General features: G+C 37.2%; 1 protein-coding gene across 8 annotated transcripts in view; it reads left to right on the top strand.

Moving 5' to 3' along the window:
• The window catches only part of EML1 (EMAP like 1), a 121,266-nt gene extending 100,739 nt beyond the window's left edge, over window positions 1-20,527 (top strand). For all 8 annotated transcript variants that reach the window (XM_084207661.1, XM_084207664.1, XM_084207663.1 and 5 more), the window contains 14 exons: window positions 1,883-1,993; window positions 3,691-3,786; window positions 4,300-4,434; window positions 5,848-5,947; window positions 8,023-8,177; window positions 9,468-9,593; window positions 9,851-9,982; window positions 11,292-11,359; window positions 12,826-12,914; window positions 13,453-13,550; window positions 13,671-13,758; window positions 13,940-14,035; window positions 18,660-18,790; window positions 18,995-20,527. In XM_084207661.1, the coding sequence (XP_084063787.1) occupies window positions 1,883-1,993; window positions 3,691-3,786; window positions 4,300-4,434; window positions 5,848-5,947; window positions 8,023-8,177; window positions 9,468-9,593; window positions 9,851-9,982; window positions 11,292-11,359; window positions 12,826-12,914; window positions 13,453-13,550; window positions 13,671-13,758; window positions 13,940-14,035; window positions 18,660-18,790; window positions 18,995-19,120 (1,551 nt within the window). In that variant the 3' untranslated portion in view covers window positions 19,121-20,527. The remainder of the gene's footprint in view (window positions 1-1,882; window positions 1,994-3,690; window positions 3,787-4,299; window positions 4,435-5,847; window positions 5,948-8,022; window positions 8,178-9,467; window positions 9,594-9,850; window positions 9,983-11,291; window positions 11,360-12,825; window positions 12,915-13,452; window positions 13,551-13,670; window positions 13,759-13,939; window positions 14,036-18,659; window positions 18,791-18,994) is intronic.
• Window positions 20,528-20,802: the final 275 nt, after the last annotated feature.

Raw genomic sequence — 20,802 nt, 5'->3', positions numbered from 1 at the left:
CAATGGTTTCTGGTTCCATGACTTAGACTGAAGGTAAATTTGGAGCTGGTCTCTGGGAGGCATGGAGGGGTAAGGCTGCAGAGGAGACCTGAGAGGGCAGATGGATGTGGAGGAAAGGAGGACATTAAATTGTACATTATACAACGTCATTTTTGATCACAGCCACCAAAACCAAACTATGAAGAATGGTTTGGGTTGTTTACTGGAAAAAAGATTTTTTTTTACTCTTGCCATCATCTAGGCAAGAATATTTTTCTCTCTATTGCCACCTATATTATTGTAAATTTAGCTGTAAACTGGGACTATCTCAACAAAGTAAGATGAACATTGCTCCAAAGAGCTAACAAAAGGGAAAAAGAGTGGGAACAAGCAGAGGCAATAAAAATCATGAGGAAAAAGTGACTCAGAAGAGAATGCAGCTGTTGTCACAACCAAACTATTGCAAACTTCTAGGCAGATGCCAAAGAAGAATTTTGGGATAAAGTCTGGATTATCAATATGCTGACTACTTGGAGTGTCATGATTTTAGCCCAGCAATTAAGTACCACACAGCCACTCATCCACCCCTCCCTTCAGTGGAGTGGGGAGGAGGATTAGAAAAAGGACAAACCCTGTGGTTTGAAATAAGTATGGTTGTTGTCATTATTATTATTACATTTTAATTAAATAATAATAACAGCAATAAAGACAACAAAAAGATGCAAGAAAGAAAAGTGATGTACAATGCAGTGGCTCACTGACTGATGGCCAGCAATTGGCCTCTCCTGGCCCACTCCTCAGTTTAGGTACGGGGCATGCTATTCTGTGGGATGGAATATCCCTTTGGACAGTGCACATCAGCTGCCTGGACCATGCTGCCTCCTGGCTTCACATCTGCTCTTCACTGTCAGAGCATGGGAAACTGAAGAGTCCTTAACTTAGGGTAAGCACTGCTCAGCAACAGCCAAAACATCCGTGTTATCCACATTATTCTTGTCCAAAACACAGTACTGCACCAGCTACTCAAAAGAAAATGAACTCCATCCCAGTCCAAACCAGGACAGTGGGGGGGAAAAAAGGAAGTACCAGCTATGCAATATAAGTTTGTTGGAGCTTTTTTTTTACTTACCATTGTATTTATGGAATAAAACCTAAAAGTCTGAGCTCGGTGCTTCAGTGGAATATGGCATATAGATATATAAAAGCCACTAATATAACGGAGGTATTGTTGTGCCCTTGGGGTGTTTAGATATATTTTTTATATTAAAGGACGATTTGGCGGCCTGGGAGCGCAGGACTCCACCAGCTGCCCAGGGCTGCCCCCTGGTGGCCCTGGGGGGCATGGCGGGGCGCGCGGAGCCAAAGGCAGAGGGAGGGCAGGGATGGAGGGAGGAGTTGGTCTGCGGCCAGGATGTACATCTGGAATTTTATTTACAAAATGAAATCTCATTCTGATTACAGTTATAAAGCAGAGTTTGAACATAAAGTTATTTTCCCCAGCCATTTTTATAGTGTTGAAATTAATTGCATTTTAAATATTCCTGAGCTTCTTTTCACACTTTTACCTTTCACGTGTAACAGAGTTATCTCAGTTGGTACAGTTTAAATTCCACCTGGGCCTACCAGTAAATCCCATGTCATGAACTTCAGTGAACAAACTGAGATCAGTGAGATCTGACGTGCTGTAAAATCTGCATAGTCAGTCCCAGATACTGGTCCTAGGCACAATAATCAGCAAACCATTTGTAAAGTATCTGTGCTTCCATGGGTGACACTAGAGAAGTTTGGATAATTTTTATACCTTCAATTGTGATTTTTTTTTCAGATGGATTCTCATTTTTTCAAATCCTGATGGTTTTTTCCATCATTGTTTGAGCTGATGTTTTCTGTGTCTGTTTTATAGCAATTGCCACCACACGTGCGTGTCTGGGATTCTGTAACTCTGAACACACTTCATGTCATTGGAATGGGGTTTTTTGACCGAGCTGTCACTTGCATTGCTTTTTCTAAATCTGTAAGTAAAGTAAATGAATAGTTATATTAAGACTGATCTTTGAAATCTTTGAAATTTAGGTGACCAAAACATACTTCAAGCTGTCTTTTCTCTCAGGTTTCTCTGTAGAGGAGCAGAGCTTGCAGCCCATTTATTTCCAACAGCATAGGTTGCTATTAAAGTTAACAATATCTCAGCATTCTGAGATTTACCATGTACTTAAAATAAACTGCAATTAATTTCTTTGGCAGTTGCAGAAATATTTGTGTACTTGAAATTTCAGCATCCCTACTTTTCTTGAATCATCCTATTCTGTTACCCCCTGCATAGAAATTTATTCTCTCTACACCTTTTAACCCTCTCACCGTGACCAAAATGATTGATGAAAGACTTTTAAAATTTGAGGTTCCCATAGGAGAATCAAAATATTTTGCTAAAAAGCAGCAAAAGCATAAAGGATTTTAGAACTAAAAGGATTGTAAAAAAGTCAAATCCTGTTGTTTGCCTCTTGCCACCATCCTTTGAGCTCTAATCTATCACAGAGATAAAGGAAATATTTACATGCTGATATAGGCAGCATTTGAGTCCCATATAAAAATTTGAGTTTGTGACCTGGCACATGCAAGCTGCAAAGCCCCCTGTACACAGCAGAACCTGTAAGAAATGTATGTGGTGGTGTCTGGTTGTCCTGGCAGCATTTTTAGATAGGAGAGGACTACCTGGTGTGTTCCCTAAGCAAAATTTACTTCAGTGAAAGTTTCTACAAACACTTGAAATCCATTGATAATTATGTTTATAGAAAGTAGAAAAGAGAAGGCTGTATTGGGAGAACTAGTTAAGAATACAAAGGTGAAAGCTGACACAGTTTGACATCAACTTTGAAGGATAAATAAAAAGGGTTAGTGAGCAAACACCCTGTAAATACCCCTCGGGAGGGAAACAGATGCATAACAATACAGGAGCACTATCGGCATTTGCCAGAAGAAAGCCAGTATTTAATATGTGTGCTTTGTGATTTTGGTCACAGCTTGGCCTGTTCTGAGCATCACTTCCCACTCAGTAGCAGCACCTCTCTCACTTTTGACAGCCCTCACTTCAGGTTCCTTAGTCCTCCCTCTGCCCCACCTCATGGGTTGCTTTGGCACGGTTTTTGCAGCTGTGTCTGGTGTGTTGTGGGCCTGAAGAATGAAGAAAGAATGAAGGAATTAGGGTAATTGGTATTAGAAAGAGTGATAAATGTCATAACTATAAAAAAAGACACCTGTCAAGAAGTTGTTTTCTAAATCCTTACTATGTTTTCTGACCAATATGAAGGATAAAATTGTTTCCTGTATTAACAGGCATCTGAGAAGAAAAAATTGGTTTAAATTGCAAAGAAAGAAATCCAGTATAGTTATCAGGAAAAGCTTTTTCAATAAAATAGATAATAATGTGTAGTTTACCTTTGGAATTTTCACTACTGAATATTTATAAAGAGATACCTGCTGCATTCCTGGCACTTGTCTGCAGTTTGCAAGAGTCCCTCTTCTAGGTCCCTTTTTAGCATGACCCTATAAACTATTGTATTTTATGGAGATCTAACTACAAGTATAACAGTTAAAGAGTAAATATGGGTAAATATCTCCATGTACATAAGTATTTCATGATTTTGAATGTGTATTTATATGTTCCTCTTGTTGCTTGGATGATGCATTAATAATTCCCATATTTTGCCTCAGAATGGAGGAAGTAGCCTGTGCTCTGTGGATGACTCCAATGACCATGTGCTTTCAGTGTGGGACTGGCAGAAAGAAGAAAAGCTGGCAGATGTCAAGGTGTTGCAATAAGATATTTTGTACTGCTTGCTTGTATGTAGATCTGGTTTCTTGTAATAAAATGTCTTTCTGTATTTAATTCTTTGTGCCTTTTTAACACTTTCACTGTATAAAAGGCAAGCAACATGAAGAAAGGGAATATTTTCTCTCTGTTAAGATTATGCCAATAATTTCATTTTTTATAAAATTTTGCTCTTGGTATCATTCTAGAATTGATTAGAAAATTTTAGGTAGCAATGATAGGAGCATGTGCAGGAAAAAGATCCTAAACTAATCTTTTGTGTAGAAGTGCTCGTAATCTGACATGATTTTTAAGGATACATTTTGATACTAAGTTATAAAGACATAACATGTTTTGACTGCAAAGTATTCCAGTCTATGTTAGTAAATAAATAGCTCAGAATTATTCTTTTATCAGAAGTATCAGTTTTCCTAACTAGAGAACCATGTAATATTGTTTTCTTTCCTTTGCATTTTAGATTTTGATACAATGTTTTTCTTTTTCCTTCCAAGTGCTCTAATGAGGCTGTATTTGCTGCAGATTTTCACCCTACTGATACAAACATAATAGTTACCTGTGGAAAATCACACCTTTATTTTTGGACACTAGAAGGGAATTCCCTTATTAAAAAGCAAGGATTATTTGAGGTAAACTAAAATGTTTCTCTGATTTTATGTTTATAGTAATGATACAGTCATACAGAAATAAGGTTTGAGTAAATCAAAAGAAGTGATTATTATTAAACTCAAAATGTTGCAGAAGCTCAGATGGCATTCATGGTATGGCACGGAGAACTTTTCCATGGGTAGAACTTCCACACTGAAATTTTGAAATGCAATTACCCATTGGTCCTTGTATTCTTTTTCCTGTATTCTTTTTGCTACATACCCCCACCCTCCCACCCACAACCTGTGGAAAATAAAATTACCTTAAAACTCTCCATGATTTAAAAAAAAAAAGAGTGTGTGATGGCGAAGATTTTTATTTTATGAAAGACCCCATAAAAATACATTTGCATGAATTTTCTTCCCTTTTCCTCTGTTCTGCTCAGACACATGCACATATATCATTCAAACACAGACTGAGCTGGCCACTATTTGGTAAATATCATTTTCATTTCAAGGTTTGATTTGGTTTTGTTTTTGAATATAGACTAAGCTGTACAGCACTTGCATGCACAACTGAGGGATGTTTGCAATGACTGCAGATAACTCCAGTGAGTGCTAGTTAACTGCTTGTAGAGGCTCCTCATGCCTCCCAAGGATAGTCAGAACAAATATTTACAATGTCAGTTAACATACTTTGTGTGAAATCAGGAGGAGCTGCTGAGAGAATGCATTTACATTTTGTTACATTTTATTTTTCATTCATTTTATATGGATTTTTCTCCCTCTTCTGGCTCTGTTGGTCTTGGTGATGGTTAGAGCTGAAAAAGGGTGGTCCTAGCATAGAACAGCTCTTAGTTTGGGGGAGAAAGAGATCATAGACATAGGTTGTCAACAAGGAATATATAATGTCCTTAGAAGCTACCAGTGATGTTTTTGTTTCCTTACACATTTAATTGTTTTGTTGCTGTCAATGTCTTAAATGCAGGAGTTTCATTACAGAAACTTGGGGTTCTTTCAAGAGATGATTCCTTAATTCTTATACCATGGCCAAACCCTGTAGTAATTTTTTTTTTCTCCTAGAAACTTTGGAGTTAAGAATTAGAATAATAAATCTTGTCTGAAACTTTGGCCACTTCGAAATACTTGAAGTCTTTGGCATTCTGCAGTAGTTTATCTCAGAGCAGTCCTGGTCATGTGTTACATGTTGGCAGGCCTTCCCACTCACTCTGTCCCCAGCTTGCAATTAAAGGGTGCAAGATTGGGCCACAAACCTCAGCTGATGCATCTTCTGCCCTTGCACAGATTATTCTGTTTAGACTGTAGGAATGTGTTTAACTCTTGTAGATATTTAAGTGATAACAGAGCTGTATAAGACTAAATTAACCAATTGCATAAAGTTAAAATCCATGGATTGTGTGTTGCTGTGAGTGTATATTTTTCATAACCATGCAGAAACAAGAGAAGCCAAAGTTTGTCCTGTGTGTGACCTTTTCTGAAAATGGTGATACTATTACAGGAGACTCAAGTGGAAACATTTTGGTTTGGGGAAAAGGTAAGATAAAATTTCACTATTCACTTCCATCTTAATATTAGACTGTGAGTGTAGAGTTGAGTGTAGAGCTTCATTTCAAGAAGAATAAATTTTGTTTTATCTTGAGTTCTTTCCCAAGACCAATCCAGCAGATTGTGCCTGGATTCTTTTCTACAAGGAGCTAAAGAATATCTGTACCTATCTGCTAGAGCACAACATTCTATCAACTATGTTCCCTATGGTCAAATACTGAATCACAGAGCCATGCCAGCATGTGGGGCTTTTACTGATGTAAGAGATGCCAAGAGAAGTTCTTTCTTTAATCACTGTACAGAAAGAAACTTTGTTAATGTAATTGATGATCTCCAGTCTCCTGTTCTATCCCTCTCTACTGTTTGCAGAAATTATGCCTATTGACACACGCTTTTAAGAAGACAACAAATAGCAGTATTAGTTTTCCTAGGAAGTCAAGCTAAAATGTATTCCTTTATTCCAGAAGAACAGATGGATAGGAAGAACTTCTTAAAAAGCGTTTTGTAGTGAGAAGAGACCTTCTTTTAGGCAGCAGGAGGCATTGCCTGCCAGAGGGCAAACAGCAACAACATCCTGAACGTGTACTCAGTGCCTGAGATGCCATGCACAGGGATAAGGAGAATCCCTTAAAGGGGGCCTTATTAGCAAAGGAAGAAGGGATATGGATGGCAGCTTTTTCCTACTTACTCAGTGCTTTCTCCCAAGATTCTACTCAAAGGGATAAGACCCTGACAACAATACAGTGAACCAGTTATACAGTTGAGCCTCACTGAGTTGTTTTTGTAGATTTCTTTTTCAGCCAAGGACTGTCAACTGTCATCTCTTTGGCCTGTACACTGCTGGGGGCAGGGGTGGATATGGTGTTTGTAACTTGGCCTCTCATTTATTTCCCTTTCATTTTTCCTATGGTAATTTAAAGCAAGGCACTTCAATATTTTCCTTCTAAACTGACTTTAGAAATTGCACTGTCCCATGTCCCTGTTCTTTACTGTTAATTTGGACCGCCAGCAGACAAGGGAGACAGGGGCAGTGCACTGCTCAGGGACCAGTTTGCCATCATGCTGGTAGACCAATTTCTGCCTTGACTGCAAGCAGCCTCCTCTGCCCTTTCTCCCAGAAATAAAAGGGAGTTCTCTGTGTGCTCAAAATCTCAACTTCTGCCAGCTTTTTAGGGTTGGACAAAAATGTTTTTCCTGTTTTTCTGTCTCAGTACAGTGTACTTGCTCTGCCTTCACTACTTTTGACTCAGAGCTCTATGTGCAAGAGAGGGCTGCTTCCACCAGGTCAGAGTACCCTAAGCAAAACTTTCTCTTAATAGAAATCAGTTGTGCCTGATGCATTATATCCATAGACATGGATGGAGGAAAAGGCAATTGGTTTTTCCTAACTTTCATGAAGTTACCCAAGTTTGGATGCAAGGTGTAAATTTCAGTAATAGAATCACCAGTAATCATTTATTTGTACTTCATAATAGTAATAATTCACCAAATTAGAGATACTTAATCTAATGTAGTTTGTTTTGACAGTGTTGAGTCTAAGAAGCTACTTGAACAAGCAAAGTTCATCAGTAAATGAGTACAGGGTCCTCTGGAGAGTGATCAGTACATTATGCCAGATATACAAGGACCTCTAGCTTAGTCAGATTTTGGTACAAGTCCAGGATCTGGAGGCTGTAGAATATCTTCTGTCTGGAGGGTAAAAGTGACTGGGTCATAGGGTTTTGCTGATAAGGTGTGTAGTGCTACTGCAGGTCCAATGTGGTGTCAAATTATTTCACTTAAACCCCCTTGAAAGGTTTAAATGAACCTATTTCACTTTGTCCTTGACCTAGACTGAGTATATATACTTTTCATCTTTGAGGTGGCGAGACTATATCATAAAATGTACTAATTCATCCTCCTCTGTGGGGTCTGTGTGTTTTGGTCCAGCACCCCATGCCCACTGTTATCATTGCTGAAATGCAATCCTTGAGAGATAGTAGAGAAATGGAGGGAAAAAAATGGGGGGAAAGGAGCTATTAAGCTGAGTATTTCAGTAATAATGCCTTTTTTTCTCCTATTCAGGTACCAACAGAATAAGCCATGCAGTTCAAGGAGCACACGAGGGTGGAATCTTTGCCCTGTGTATGCTGCGAGATGGCACTTTGGTATCAGGGGGAGGAAAAGACCGAAAGCTGATATCTTGGAATGGAAACTACCAAAAAATTCACAAAACTGAGGTGATATTGTCTATCTTGAAATTACTCTGCTACTTTTAAAAAATTCAATTGTCCTCTGAGAAGCTTTTTCTATTTTATTTTATTTTTCTTATGGATCTGTATTCTATGGGAAAGTAAATCAGTGGTAAAATACAGTATTTTCATATGCTGAGTTGGAAGGGACCCATCAGGATCATCGAGTCCAGCTCCTGGCCCTACACAGGACACCTCAAGTTTTCAGTCCTCAGATCATTCCTGTGATTGCCTATTCATTAACATAATATTTCCTTTCTAAGGTCTGTGGTAGCTGGAAAACAAATCTTGTGTATCTTTCCATATTATTTTTTCCGTTCTTTGCATTTAATAATGTGAGTTAATGTTTACCTTCAGAGTATTACAGTATTGAAATGGTTTTATACAGTCCACTTTCCCAAAATGATGTCAGGCTATTTTTAAGGTTTTAGTACTTAAAGTTTTTCATTTGTTTCTTGGTCAATGTTGTTGTTTTTAAAATGTAATTTAAACAAAACTTGAAAAATACTCCAGCTGCTATGTAGGAACTTAGAAGATTAAAGCAGAACTTGTTTGGACAGAACTACTTTGACTGTTTACACACTGAATGTAAGAGAAGAATCAGCAGAAAAGTCTGAGGAAGGGCTTCAACTCTACCATATAATACTAAATAATAATAATAATAATAATAATAATAATAATAATAATAATAATAATAATAATAATAATAATAATAATAATAATAATAATAATTTTGCAAATATGTATGCAACTGATATCTCTCTTTTTGTAATTCAGTTTTTAACACAGTACAAGGGACATACTTGTTGTGCTGTTTCTAACTGCGGTGTCCTTCTTTTTTCTCTTATTATTCTGGTATTCCTTGTTATTTTACATCTTCCCTTGAACTTTATTTTAGAGATTTGCACTGGCTCTTTCAGAACCTAGGATGAAATTAAAGAAACATTCATTGCCAGAAAATGCTCAGAGTAGAAATGCTTAGTCTGATATCACAGCTGCAATTAAATACTGTTGAATTAACACAGCATGAAGGAACCTTTTTTGTTTCTTGAAATACTTGATTTAGCTGAATATTCTGTAGATAAGAATGTCTTGTCTTGTGGTATTAGAGAAGTTACTGAGCTGATGCATCTGTTATAAAGTTTTGCAAGACAGGCACAAGCATTAATTTCATTTCTTTGCTGTGCAATATTTATTAGAACACATTTACCACTTTAAAAATGGCAATACCTGACAAATTGTCTGACTTATCTGTCCTTTTGTCTGTTCTGACCACAGATTCCAGAGCAGTTTGGTCCAATAAGAACAGTAGCAGAGGGAAAAGGGGACGTTGTATTAATAGGGACCACCAGAAACTTTGTCCTACAGGGCACCCTGTCAGGAGACTTTTTCCCAATTACCCAGGTAAGCTGGGTTTCCTTACAGGAACACTTCTAAGTGTGTAAGAGCAGTAAATATCCTGTTTAAAATTAATTTTCATAAATATGCCTCTGATTTCTTATTACAGTACTTTCAGCAATTAGAATAATTATAAATATGTATCTATCTAGAGCTAACATATTTTTGGAATATTTTAATAGCTTGGTCATTTTAATACTGTTTAAACATGTTTAGTTTTGATGGGTTGACCTTCTTGTCTAAAAACATCTCTGCTTGCATAGGGCCACACCGATGAGCTTTGGGGACTTGCAGTCCATTCCTCTAAGCCTCAGTTCTTCACATGTGGACATGACAAACACATTACACTCTGGGATGCAACCACTCACCATCCTATATGGAACAAGATTATAGAGGTATACATTTATTAAATACAGCTCTCCCGTTACAGAAATTCTCTAGTCAGTCAGGTTTTTCTTAGGATTATTGTTTAAAAATACCTAAAAATACTAACTTGAGGGGAAAAAATAATTTCATGTTAGCCTATTTTTGTCATAGAGATCAATGTAAAAGCTTTTTAATGTAGCTGTTCTGAGTACAAGTTAGATTAAATGCACTGTTTGAACCTCTGGTTTATTCAATGAAATTTCATTTGTTATGAAATTATACTTTAAAAACATTAGGAAATTTTCCTTTCTGGAATGCTGTAGGGTATTAGAAACTGTGCAAAGAAATCCTGGATCTCAACAATTCTCTGAAATTTTCTTTAGGGTTAGTAATTATTTTAAATTAGTCACTTTCTTATAATTAATGAGACTATCCTTTCCACCTAGCCTCTAGGGCTAGTAATGACCAATTACTAAAAATGTCAGCAGGTTTACTGGAAGAGCTACAATGTGATACTGTCTTAAAATACAGAAAATTAAGGACATAAGCATTTCCATGAGATGGATCACTGGACTGGGTTTTTTGCTTGCATTTTAAAATTATGTTTTAATGGTATAAGGAAAAAAAAAAAAGCTATATTGGTATCTTCTGCTATAACCTGAAAAGTTCTGGACTTCATTCTTTGTAACTGGACAAGTATTAGAAAGAAAATGCTTAACTTTTTTTAGGCATATGTTTAAATTGCAAGAAAAACACTAGAGTTTTACAAAGTAAAATGTTTTAAAATTTCACATCCAAATAAGAAACCCAGTTTATGCCCTTAATCTCCTACTGAGCTGCAGCTTAGCAGGTGCTGGAAAAAGGTGTTGGTGTGTGTAGGAGTTAGGCTTTACCCCTCCTGCAAAGTTCCACATACCTTTGTTGAATAAGGGACTTGCTTGTCCTTCAGACTGTAGGTAAACTGCAGCTTTGAAGCTTAATTCTAAGGTCAGCTCTAGTTTAAGAAGTTATTTTTATCTCTTATTTCTTTGGGATTTATTGAGAAGCTGCCATTGCCAATGTTATTGTTATGAAATCACTCGCCAAATTATTTTTAGAGAGTAAAGAAATGAAAAGAGTGGCCTTGTACAGAAGGAAAATAAGTTAATTAGATAATATTTCAGTTAGTTAAAAATGCTTTTTTATGCCTCAAGTTTATATTGAAAGAGAAAAAATGACCCCTAAAAATCAGCAAGATAGTTTTACTGTGTTCCAGAGGCCAATAATTGAATTGCATTTTTGTTATAACTTGATAGCATGGACTGGTAAAAAAGCAAGTTTCTTTCTGAAACATTTCAGGATCCAGCACAGTCTTCAGGTTTTCATCCTTCAGCATCTGTCGTTGCAGTAGGGACACTAACTGGAAGGTAAGAGGTGAAGAGCTATACCTTATGCACCAAAAAACCCTGATTTTTCCAGCTCATATCCAAACCCATGTAGATGTATGCAATGACACATCTTCATTCCCTATTGATTTCTATTGAATGTCACAGTGAAATTTATTGTATTGCTTTAGTGCCTAGAAACCCTAGGCTTGGGCCAGCACCCCGTGTTTGCCCTGGGAGAGAGACAGTGTAGACCAGTGGAAGGAGGACATTTAGAGAGGGCAGGAAGTCTAGGTGAGCTGTGAGACCTGGCATGGGAAGTACTGTCACCATACCAGTGACCTAAATGTTAAATCTTTGTGTCCACTGGGAAAAAGGAGAGGCTAAAGAAGGAGTCTGATGTAGTGGAGGGAGATTTCCTCCAAGGCCTTTAGGGCTGCATGGAGGAAATCACGTAGAAAAATTCTGTGTGTTGGAAAAGGTAGCGAGTGGTTCATGATCCCTGATGCAGTGACAACCAGAGAGGCTTTAAAAAAAATGGCAAATGTTCTAGACATAGTGTAAAAATGCACATTAAGAGACTTGTTCCGCTTGCAGAGTGTGAGGGATAAACAAGGCAGAGGAAACTGAGGTGCAGGAGAGTACTTTAGGCAGCAGGTTGAGCCCTTGGTGACATCGGTGGCAGCTGCTGGGTTTATCTGTGGTTGTCTCTCACAGGAGGGACTGCCTTTGCCTAACTTCTCCCTCTCCTTTAGTGTCACTTGAGGGCAGGCTTGGCTGTTAGTACTGAAAACAGTTCCAGTTCACTGGGAACATACAGGGAGCTTGTAGGTTATGAGGCAAGCTTATTTCAGATTTTATATCAATCCTAAATAAAGAACTTACTTTTGTTACTGAATGTACTTTACTACTAAATAAAGTAAAACAGGAGAAACTTTGAGAGGAATATTCTCTTTGTCTTTAGTAATCTGATGCAAGTATTGAAATGCAAATTTTATCTTTGTCCTTTCTACATGTTTTCACAAACTAATTTTTGGTTCATTAAAATTTATCAATTAAATTAAACTAATGAAAAAATAATGAATTAATTCACTTTAAAATAAATGAATTAATCTCTTTCTTCTATCAGAAGAGAATGGCCCTGATGTTTGCTTCTGTTTTCCCTTGCTCTAGGATTTAATGCAGTCATCAATTTAAACATCAATTTAAAGGAGAAGGGACATCACAAGCAATGCTTATTTTATTCTTATGCAGGACATACTAAAACACACTAAAATCTACAGACTGATATGGGGGTCAATGCCCATGCATTTTTACAGTTAAAAAAGATGTGAAAGAAACTATCATTGTGTTAAAGTAAAAATAAACCAAACTGAGTAGCATTTGCTGTTTTTCTCTTCTTGGTATAAAACTTATGCTATTTTGACAGAAGAAAAGTTGGTCAAGATCACAGTAGATTTAAATTCCTTTTGGAATGATTTATTGGCCTCTTTCTGTGTTTACAACAGGTGGTTTGTGTTTGACACAGAAACAAAAGACTTGGTCACTGTACACACAGATGGAAACGAACAGCTGTCTGTAATGCGTTACTCACCAGGTTTGAGAGCATTTATTTACTGGGAAAAAAAAGGCATTGAATTTTTAAAATAAATTAGGGGTTGGCTTGTTTTATAATAAGTCCCGTCTTGTCACACTGAAGTTGAAAATAAGTGTGCCATGAAAAATTGGCAGGACTTTATGGGTGGTATCTTAAGCTCTGGTTTTGTTTTCCCTCCCTCCCCAACATGTTCAATATGGTTTTACTGTGAAGGGGGGGAGAAAAGACTTAACACTGCTGGTTGTTGCCATTGGGTTAGCCCTAAATGGACTATAACTACTTCCAAAAATGTCATGTGTTTTTAGCAGTAATATTTGTTAGTATTAAATTGCTGGTCTTGGTAGTATTAAATTGTAGTCTTGGTAGATACATCAATATGCAACTGGAAAATTAAAAATAACATTTCATTTATTCATTTTTCAGTATCAAGGCCTTTAAGAACAGTTCCTCTTGTCTATGACTTTTCAAACAAACTTTTCAAAATTAGCCTAAGTTCTTTCTTGCAGGAATAATTGCAGTTTCACTTTTCTGTTTATAGATGGAAACTTCTTGGCAATAGGTTCCCATGACAACTGTATTTATATATACGGTGTAAGTGAAAATGGAAGAAAGTACACTAGAATTGGCAAATGTTCAGTAAGTAACCGTTTTTCTCCTGGTTCAGTATCAACACCCAAAGTGTATTTTGTAGCATTGTATTAATACTGTCACATTGTGGCACACTATTAGTGCAGTTAATACATTTTCTCTTTGTAGGGTCATTCCAGCTTCATTACTCATCTGGATTGGTCTGTTAATTCACAATATCTCGTGTCAAATTCAGGAGACTATGAAATCTTATACTGTGAGTAAAAATTATATTTAGTCCTTTTGTGCAAAGTTCATGCAGTCTAACACAGATTTAAAATTTAAATGAGAGCATATAACTGCCAAGATCAACCATATGTTTTAATTCATCTGGTGTAATCAGAAATCTATACAGTTTGAGAATTAAACGTTGTGATGTGGGGTTTTTCCTTTTCTAGGGATCCCTTCTGCTTGTAAACAAGTTGTGAGCGTTGAAACAACTAGGGATATAGAATGGGCCACTTACACCTGTACTTTAGGATTCCATGTTTTTGGTAAGTATATTTCCTCTTAAAAGCTCTTACCCTTCTTCTTATTAACAAACACTTGGAATGCCAACTTTTGCTTATGAAACATGACTATTCATAATTCAGGGAAAAATACAGAACTTCTGTTATGCCATTTTTATTACAATCTGTCTTCTTATTTCAATCCAGAAGGACTCTGATTTAATATTCTTGCTAGCTTCAAGTACAAATATCATATTATAACATAAATGGGAGATAAGGAAAAAATCACATAGTCCCTTTCTGTCACAGTAGAGCAGCATCTCATAATGTTTAATTTAAAGTACCAGTCTGTGAAATTGTCATGTATTTAGGCAGTTACTGGGTCGAATCCCCTTACCAGAACTGGTTTCATTTGCTCTGGTTACTGTGCAAACACAAAATGAATGATGGTCTCCTCCATTAAGAACTTATCATGTATTATGATACAGTCTGTAGCAATTAAATTGAGCTAAAGAAGTTCAAAAAGAAAAATATGACAAAATCCAATGGTTTGTTTCCATGGGACTTCTCTTCTGCCAGTTTTGAAGGATGCACTTTCCCCAATGTAGTCTGAAGCTTTGTACTCATTCTACAATATGTGCAGGGCTGGACAGATGGTTACAAACACTGAGTACAAGAAGCTTCAAATTCTTGAGTCCTCAAGAGGAAATAGGAAGCCATGGTAGAAGTTCAGAGAAGACTCTGGTTTAGTATAAGTGGTGAATAAGGAATATTTGCACCCGTGTTTCAAGTAGAATGGATTGCAGTGATAGGTTTGAAGGCAGACAGAAAGGGCATGGCTTCAATTTTCAAGGGCCTGAAGATGCTATGGCAGTAGCAGTATGCTGGGAAAACACCTTCGAGTTTTCTATCATTTAGCTGACAGGCAGTACTTGGATAGCACTTGGATATCACAGCACGCAGATTTAGTAAAAGCAGGAAATCCTGCAAGATTGGCTGCATGCTGACATGATGTATTTTTCATTTAAGGGATAGAGGCTCTTATGGAACTATTAAAATATTTCTGGGGTTTGAGTACACCCTACACATAGTTACAAAGCTACAAAGCATTATTTAGCATCACAGGTTCAGATATTCTGAGATACTAAATACTTTATGTGAGGATTCCTTACTTTTTAGTTCAGATTCCTGCAAAATACAGTGCTATTAGAATCTGGGGCTGCTTTTGATGCATAGAAAGTCAGAGGAGAGAGGCATGTCACACTTGAGAGGGAATCTCCCTCTTGCAACAGATCAGCTTTTTTGAGCCAGAGCATGGGACAAAATAATCTGCTGAGGGGGGAGGAGACATGATACTGAAGTGTTACAAACCCCAATGCTTTTAAAAATATTTCTTTAATAAAAGACTTACTACAATTTGATGACAAACCCAGTTAGTGCCTACTGCTTTCAGTAGGGAAGGAATAGTTTGGAAAGTTGAAATAAGTCAAGTGTTTTAAAAATAATTGCATGTGATGAACCTTGTTGTATCTATAAAAACAACTGGTTAGTGTCAGCTTGAGACCATTAGTACTTATTTTCAACATCTCACAGAAAACAGGCAAAGTTCTGAAAAACTGGAGAATGAAAGCAATATCTGCAGGATCATATAAATGCCTTCAGAGTCCATATGGAGAGGCTAAAGTGCAGAGTGGCTAGAATAATAAACTGAGGAAGCACATAGATTATGAGCTTTTTAATTTTTTTTTCTAAGTTGATCAGTACTTTAGGGCCTCAGAGCAGCCAGTTAGAACAGTCTTCACATGCTTGCTGGGATGGCCTCACTGGACACAGAAGCAGTAATCACAGTATCCAGGATGTGGGGCTTCTAGTATATTGATTTTTCAGTAGCTATGGCTGACTGAAGCCAGGGATATTTTCTCTCTCTGGTAGAACCACACAAAAATCCCAAACTATGCACAGCACCCGCAGCTCAGCGTAACCAATGCAGGGGGAAAAGGGAACTCTGGTCCCTTGAACACCTGTCTGTGAGCATGGGAACAGATTAGTCAGCCTGGAAGTGTTTAGAGATGATTCATCTGAAAGTCAATAGCATGTAAAGAAGTGTGCTTGAGGGGGGATGTTTTAGTGATGCAAACACATAAATGTGAAGGAGCAAAGGCTTTAAAACACTTACTGATCTATAAGCTCTTTCAAGAGCTGTGTGCTGCTGGATGCAGTAGTAAGGTATCAGTTCAAGGCACGTGCCCAGTTTCGAAAAAAATAGTGTTTGAGGTGAAGTACAGGAACAGATGAAATCTAAGATTGTGTACAAAGCCTGACAACATTGCAAGCAAAGGAGAACTCAGATTGGCTGGGTTCAAAACCGACTAGAACACTGTAAATGGATTATTATGTTTGAATATCTTTATTAAGAGCATGCATGATAAGTCAGCATGTAAAGTTTGTAGGTGGTATAAAGCTGCAGGATTAGCAAGCTGTCTTGAGAAACAGAGTGGTATGAAAAGAGGAAGGAATTCAATAGAGTCAAAGAGGAGGCTCCCCACTAGAATGGCAGAACCCAGTTGTACAAATGCAGAACAGATGAGAGCAGATCTGCCCAGAAAGATCAGATTACTTTTGCATACGAACTGAACATGAGTCAACAGCATTATGCTGTTGTAGGAAAGGCAGCTAGATTAGTGAGATGTGTAATGAAAAGGATGCCATGCAAAATGTGAAGCAATCATCCATTTATCAGTATTGGTTTCAGTCACAGCTGGAATGGCTGCTTCTGGTTTTTGCACATTGGACCAACAGGTAATGTGCTGACTAGCAAGAATAATTAATTATCCATCTAAATATTGTTCTGGGAAAAGAGATGTAATGAGTGACTTTTAGAGAAGAGGAGGGAAAAATAGCATGGCATCACTCTTCAAATGAGAGAGAGGAAATGGTCTCTTCTACAGGTCTGCAGAGGATGGGAAAAAATAAGCACTACTTTTCAGCAAGGGGGATTGAATTTGCATATTCATAAAAACTGAGTGAGGCACTGGGATAAATTTCGAAAGAACCAAGAGATTCAAAGAAAAATCCTACTATTATCCTTTCCCCATTTTCAAAATGGCAGTCTTGTTTTTTTAACCATTTCCTTCGGGGGTTATTTATCCTTCAGGGGTTATATATTCAACTTGTCATGGTGACCTCTTGGGAAGACTCCTGCCTCTCTTCAGCTAGCATTTGATATTCATATAGCCTGCTTCTTGTCAAAGCAGATGTTGAAAAATTTTCTGTGTCTCTTTGTTCTGCATATTCATAATTCCAGGAGTAGCAATTATTGTGTTTCTTTGCAGGTTTCTTTGGGCCTCTTTTACTATCCCTGATCTAGCAATGTGGTGTTTCCACACACATCAGGAAAGTCAAGAGCAGTCTACAAATCAGACTTTGTATTTGATTTACAGCAATTTGTAATTCCTTATGAAGACATGGAATGATCTCCTGGTAGTGAATTGCTGTGCAGTGATACAAAGGCTGTATTTGGGAAGAATCCCAGTGACTGAAGGGTAGCTGTTCCCACGGTGCATGCCAAGTGCCCACTGTGGGGTTAGAAGTATCCCAAAGAAGGAGAAACTGGAGTGTGCCTCTGGAGTTCATAGGGGAGTAGGAACTCTCTCACCCTGAGCTGCAGCAGCAGAGGAGGAGCATGCCCTCGAGTGGGCAGGGCTGCAGGGGCACACTGCAGAGGACAGGTGACACAGGGACAGGCACTGACAATCACAGAGCCAAGACACAGCAGGAGTTTTGCCAAGTCATGATGGCAGAACACACAGCATAACTGAAGATGACAGTGGTCTCTGAAAGCTTGGTGCCCTTTATGTTGAGTTGGGATTAGATAAAATCTAAATTAGAAAATCATAACCAGAAAAAGCCTGCAGTACTGCATACAAAATCCTGAAATTTCAATAACGGGGTGGATTTTAGTAAAATTGAAATTTATTACAGGCAAGTATTCAGAGGCTTTAAAGATGTGGTGCACAGATTTGGTCTCTGCACTGTTGACCTTACAGTTTCATTTTAGGACACTACTTCATGCATGAACAGCAAAGAGAACAGTAGGTGGGGAAGGAAGAGAAGTACTCAGAGTAGAACAAAAGCATTTAAAAACTTATAGTAGGTTCACTTCCTTTTCAAGGGATCCATTAATTAATAAATAATAATTTTAACTACAGAATGTCTTTTTTCATAGACTTTAGACTTCAGTAATACAACGAAATTACTTTTGGATCATATTCTAGTCTAAAAATCATACCCATGTAATATGGAAAAAGTCTGTTAACTCATACATAAGGAGAAGGGAAAATAAAAGCAGTAACTGTTGCTTTTCCACATAACCATATGAAAATTCTTTCAGGCTCAGACACATGACTGTAATTCAGCAGAATGCATCTTCTCAGAGTACAAAGCACTTTGCTGACTAGAGGGAATAAAGTGGTTTTTTATGTGTTTGATTGCCTCTTAGAATTTGGACTTTAGGTGGTATGGAAGCACACATTCTGACTCAGATGCAGTTATTTTTATAGGTTTTTCTTTTCCTTAAACAAGTCATCCTTTATTCGTATTTTAACAGAAACTTAGGCTGTCATTTTTATTTCCTCTATAAAAGCCTTTAATTAGTCCCTCTGTGTTTCAGGTGTGTGGCCTGAAGGTTCAGATGGCACAGATATCAACGCTGTCTGTCGATCCCACGGGAGAAAACTGCTATCAACAGGAGATGACTTTGGCAAAGTACATCTCTTCTCATATCCATGCTCACAGTTTAGGGTAAGGTATTTCCCAAAAATTTACTCTTGTAGTGAGTATTTATACATCTAAGGGATTTATTTAAAGTTGATTGAGACAACAATTAAATTTAAAAGTTAATTTAATATTAAAATACTTCAAGAGAATGACGTGCTGCCTTGGTTTTATTGTTGCATGAATGTCCTAATGAGATGCTTTTATTCTCACTAATATGGTGTTTTCTAGGCTCCAAGTCATGTGTACGGTGGACACAGTAGTCATGTAACTAATGTAGATTTTCTCTGTGAAGACACCCACCTCATCTCCACAGGAGGAAAGGACACAAGTATTATGCAGTGGCGAGTCATTTAAAGGAAACGTCAGCATGAACATACACAGTTGAGTCGACCATGCACAGAACTTATGTATAAACTGTATATTTAAAACTTAACAGTATGTTTGCAGTTTAGCCTGGTCACTGTGATTTTTGTTTAAAAAATTCTTACAAACCTCAGGAAAATTAAGCCCTGTGCTGGTTACCTTACTCAGTCTAGTAGTTTTTTTTCATTGTGTCACACCTTAAGATTGATCGTTCTCTGTTGTACAATATACAATGCAGTACAAGTTTAATATAAGAAATGTGGCTTGACAGTTTGCAATACAGTGGTATCAGCAGAATGTGACTATCTTAAATGTTTTCTATAAACACTGCTAAACTGGTCACAAAAATGCCTTTCAAAGACTGTATATATGTGCTTATTCGTTTCACTATCTACACTTTGTACTATATATCTACTTATATAGAAAAATCTATGACAGTGTCAAGGTACTGAACTGTTTCTGCTGGAGGCTGATGAATAGATACATAAAGTATAAACTGCAATTTAAGATGCAAAAATTAGTGCTCTAGACCTGAAAATGTGAATGCTGGTAAATTTGCATTCTCTTGGTAACAGCACACTGTGGGTGTCACCCATGAGGAGTTGTGTTCCTTTTCCAATGAATCAGCAGGCTTTGTCCCAGTTTGAGCTGAATTTCTCAGCAGGGCTTACAGATGTCTGTGTGGTTCAGGTAGTCCATATGAGTTTAAATTAAAAATCTTTTTACTTGTATATGAAAAATTTCTTTTTGAAAACAAACCAATAAAGCTTGGCCACATCCCCATTATTGGCTCATATATTTAACTAATATGTATATTAATCAGCATGATGCTATATTGTACATGTATAAGATTTTAGCAGTTCATAACAAATGGTAAGGCCATCTAGCTTTACTTTTTTATGCTTATGGATACTGTATATTTGTATTTTAAGACCAAGTAGACCAAGTCTAAAGATATCTTTTTAAGTGTACCATAAACCTGCAGAGGGTAAAGGAAGACTTGGAAGCCTACATGAAATATTAATGTGTAACTTCTGGCCCCTGTGTTTTGTGCATGGATGGGTATTTATAGTATGAAATAAGATTGTGTTTTGCAATGAAGTAACAGTGGAGGTGGTAAAAAATGGTTAAGAAGGCCTTACCAATGTTGATTGTGACACAGATTGAAATGTATTGTTTACTATGAGGAATGTATCTGAAGAATTTTAAAAGAAGAGTTCTAAGTGGACTCAAAAAAGGTAATATTAAAATTTTGCTTGTAACAGACAGTAAATGTTAATTCGCTGAACTCTAAAGCACTGGTTGTTTAGAGTGATTTAAATGAAATTGAATCAATAAATTTTGAAACTTTTTTATTACATCTCCAACCTCCTACACTGAAAGTGCAGGACACCAATAAACATGTATTAAAGTGACTTCTCAATGCATTCTTCTTGTTTAGTAAGGTGTCTTTGTTTAAGCATGATAAAGAGACAGGCTTTTAGTTAACACACATTTGTGATTTCTCAATTAGAGATGCATTTGAAAACATTTAGCAGTAAAATCTAGATTTTGGGGTACATAATTTTATGTGTGCCCATGACCCTGGGGACTTAATGACAATACATACCTGGAGAATGAAACTCCAGCTTTGCAGCAGGAAGGATACCCCACATGCTCTCACCTACAATCTG

This window comes from Fringilla coelebs (genome assembly GCF_963513975.1).
Source record: "Fringilla coelebs genome assembly, chromosome: 6".
NCBI classification, from domain to species: domain Eukaryota; kingdom Metazoa; phylum Chordata; class Aves; order Passeriformes; family Fringillidae; genus Fringilla; species Fringilla coelebs.
Note: the sequence above shows the minus strand (reverse complement) of the source record. Positions and strands in the feature narration are given on the sequence as shown.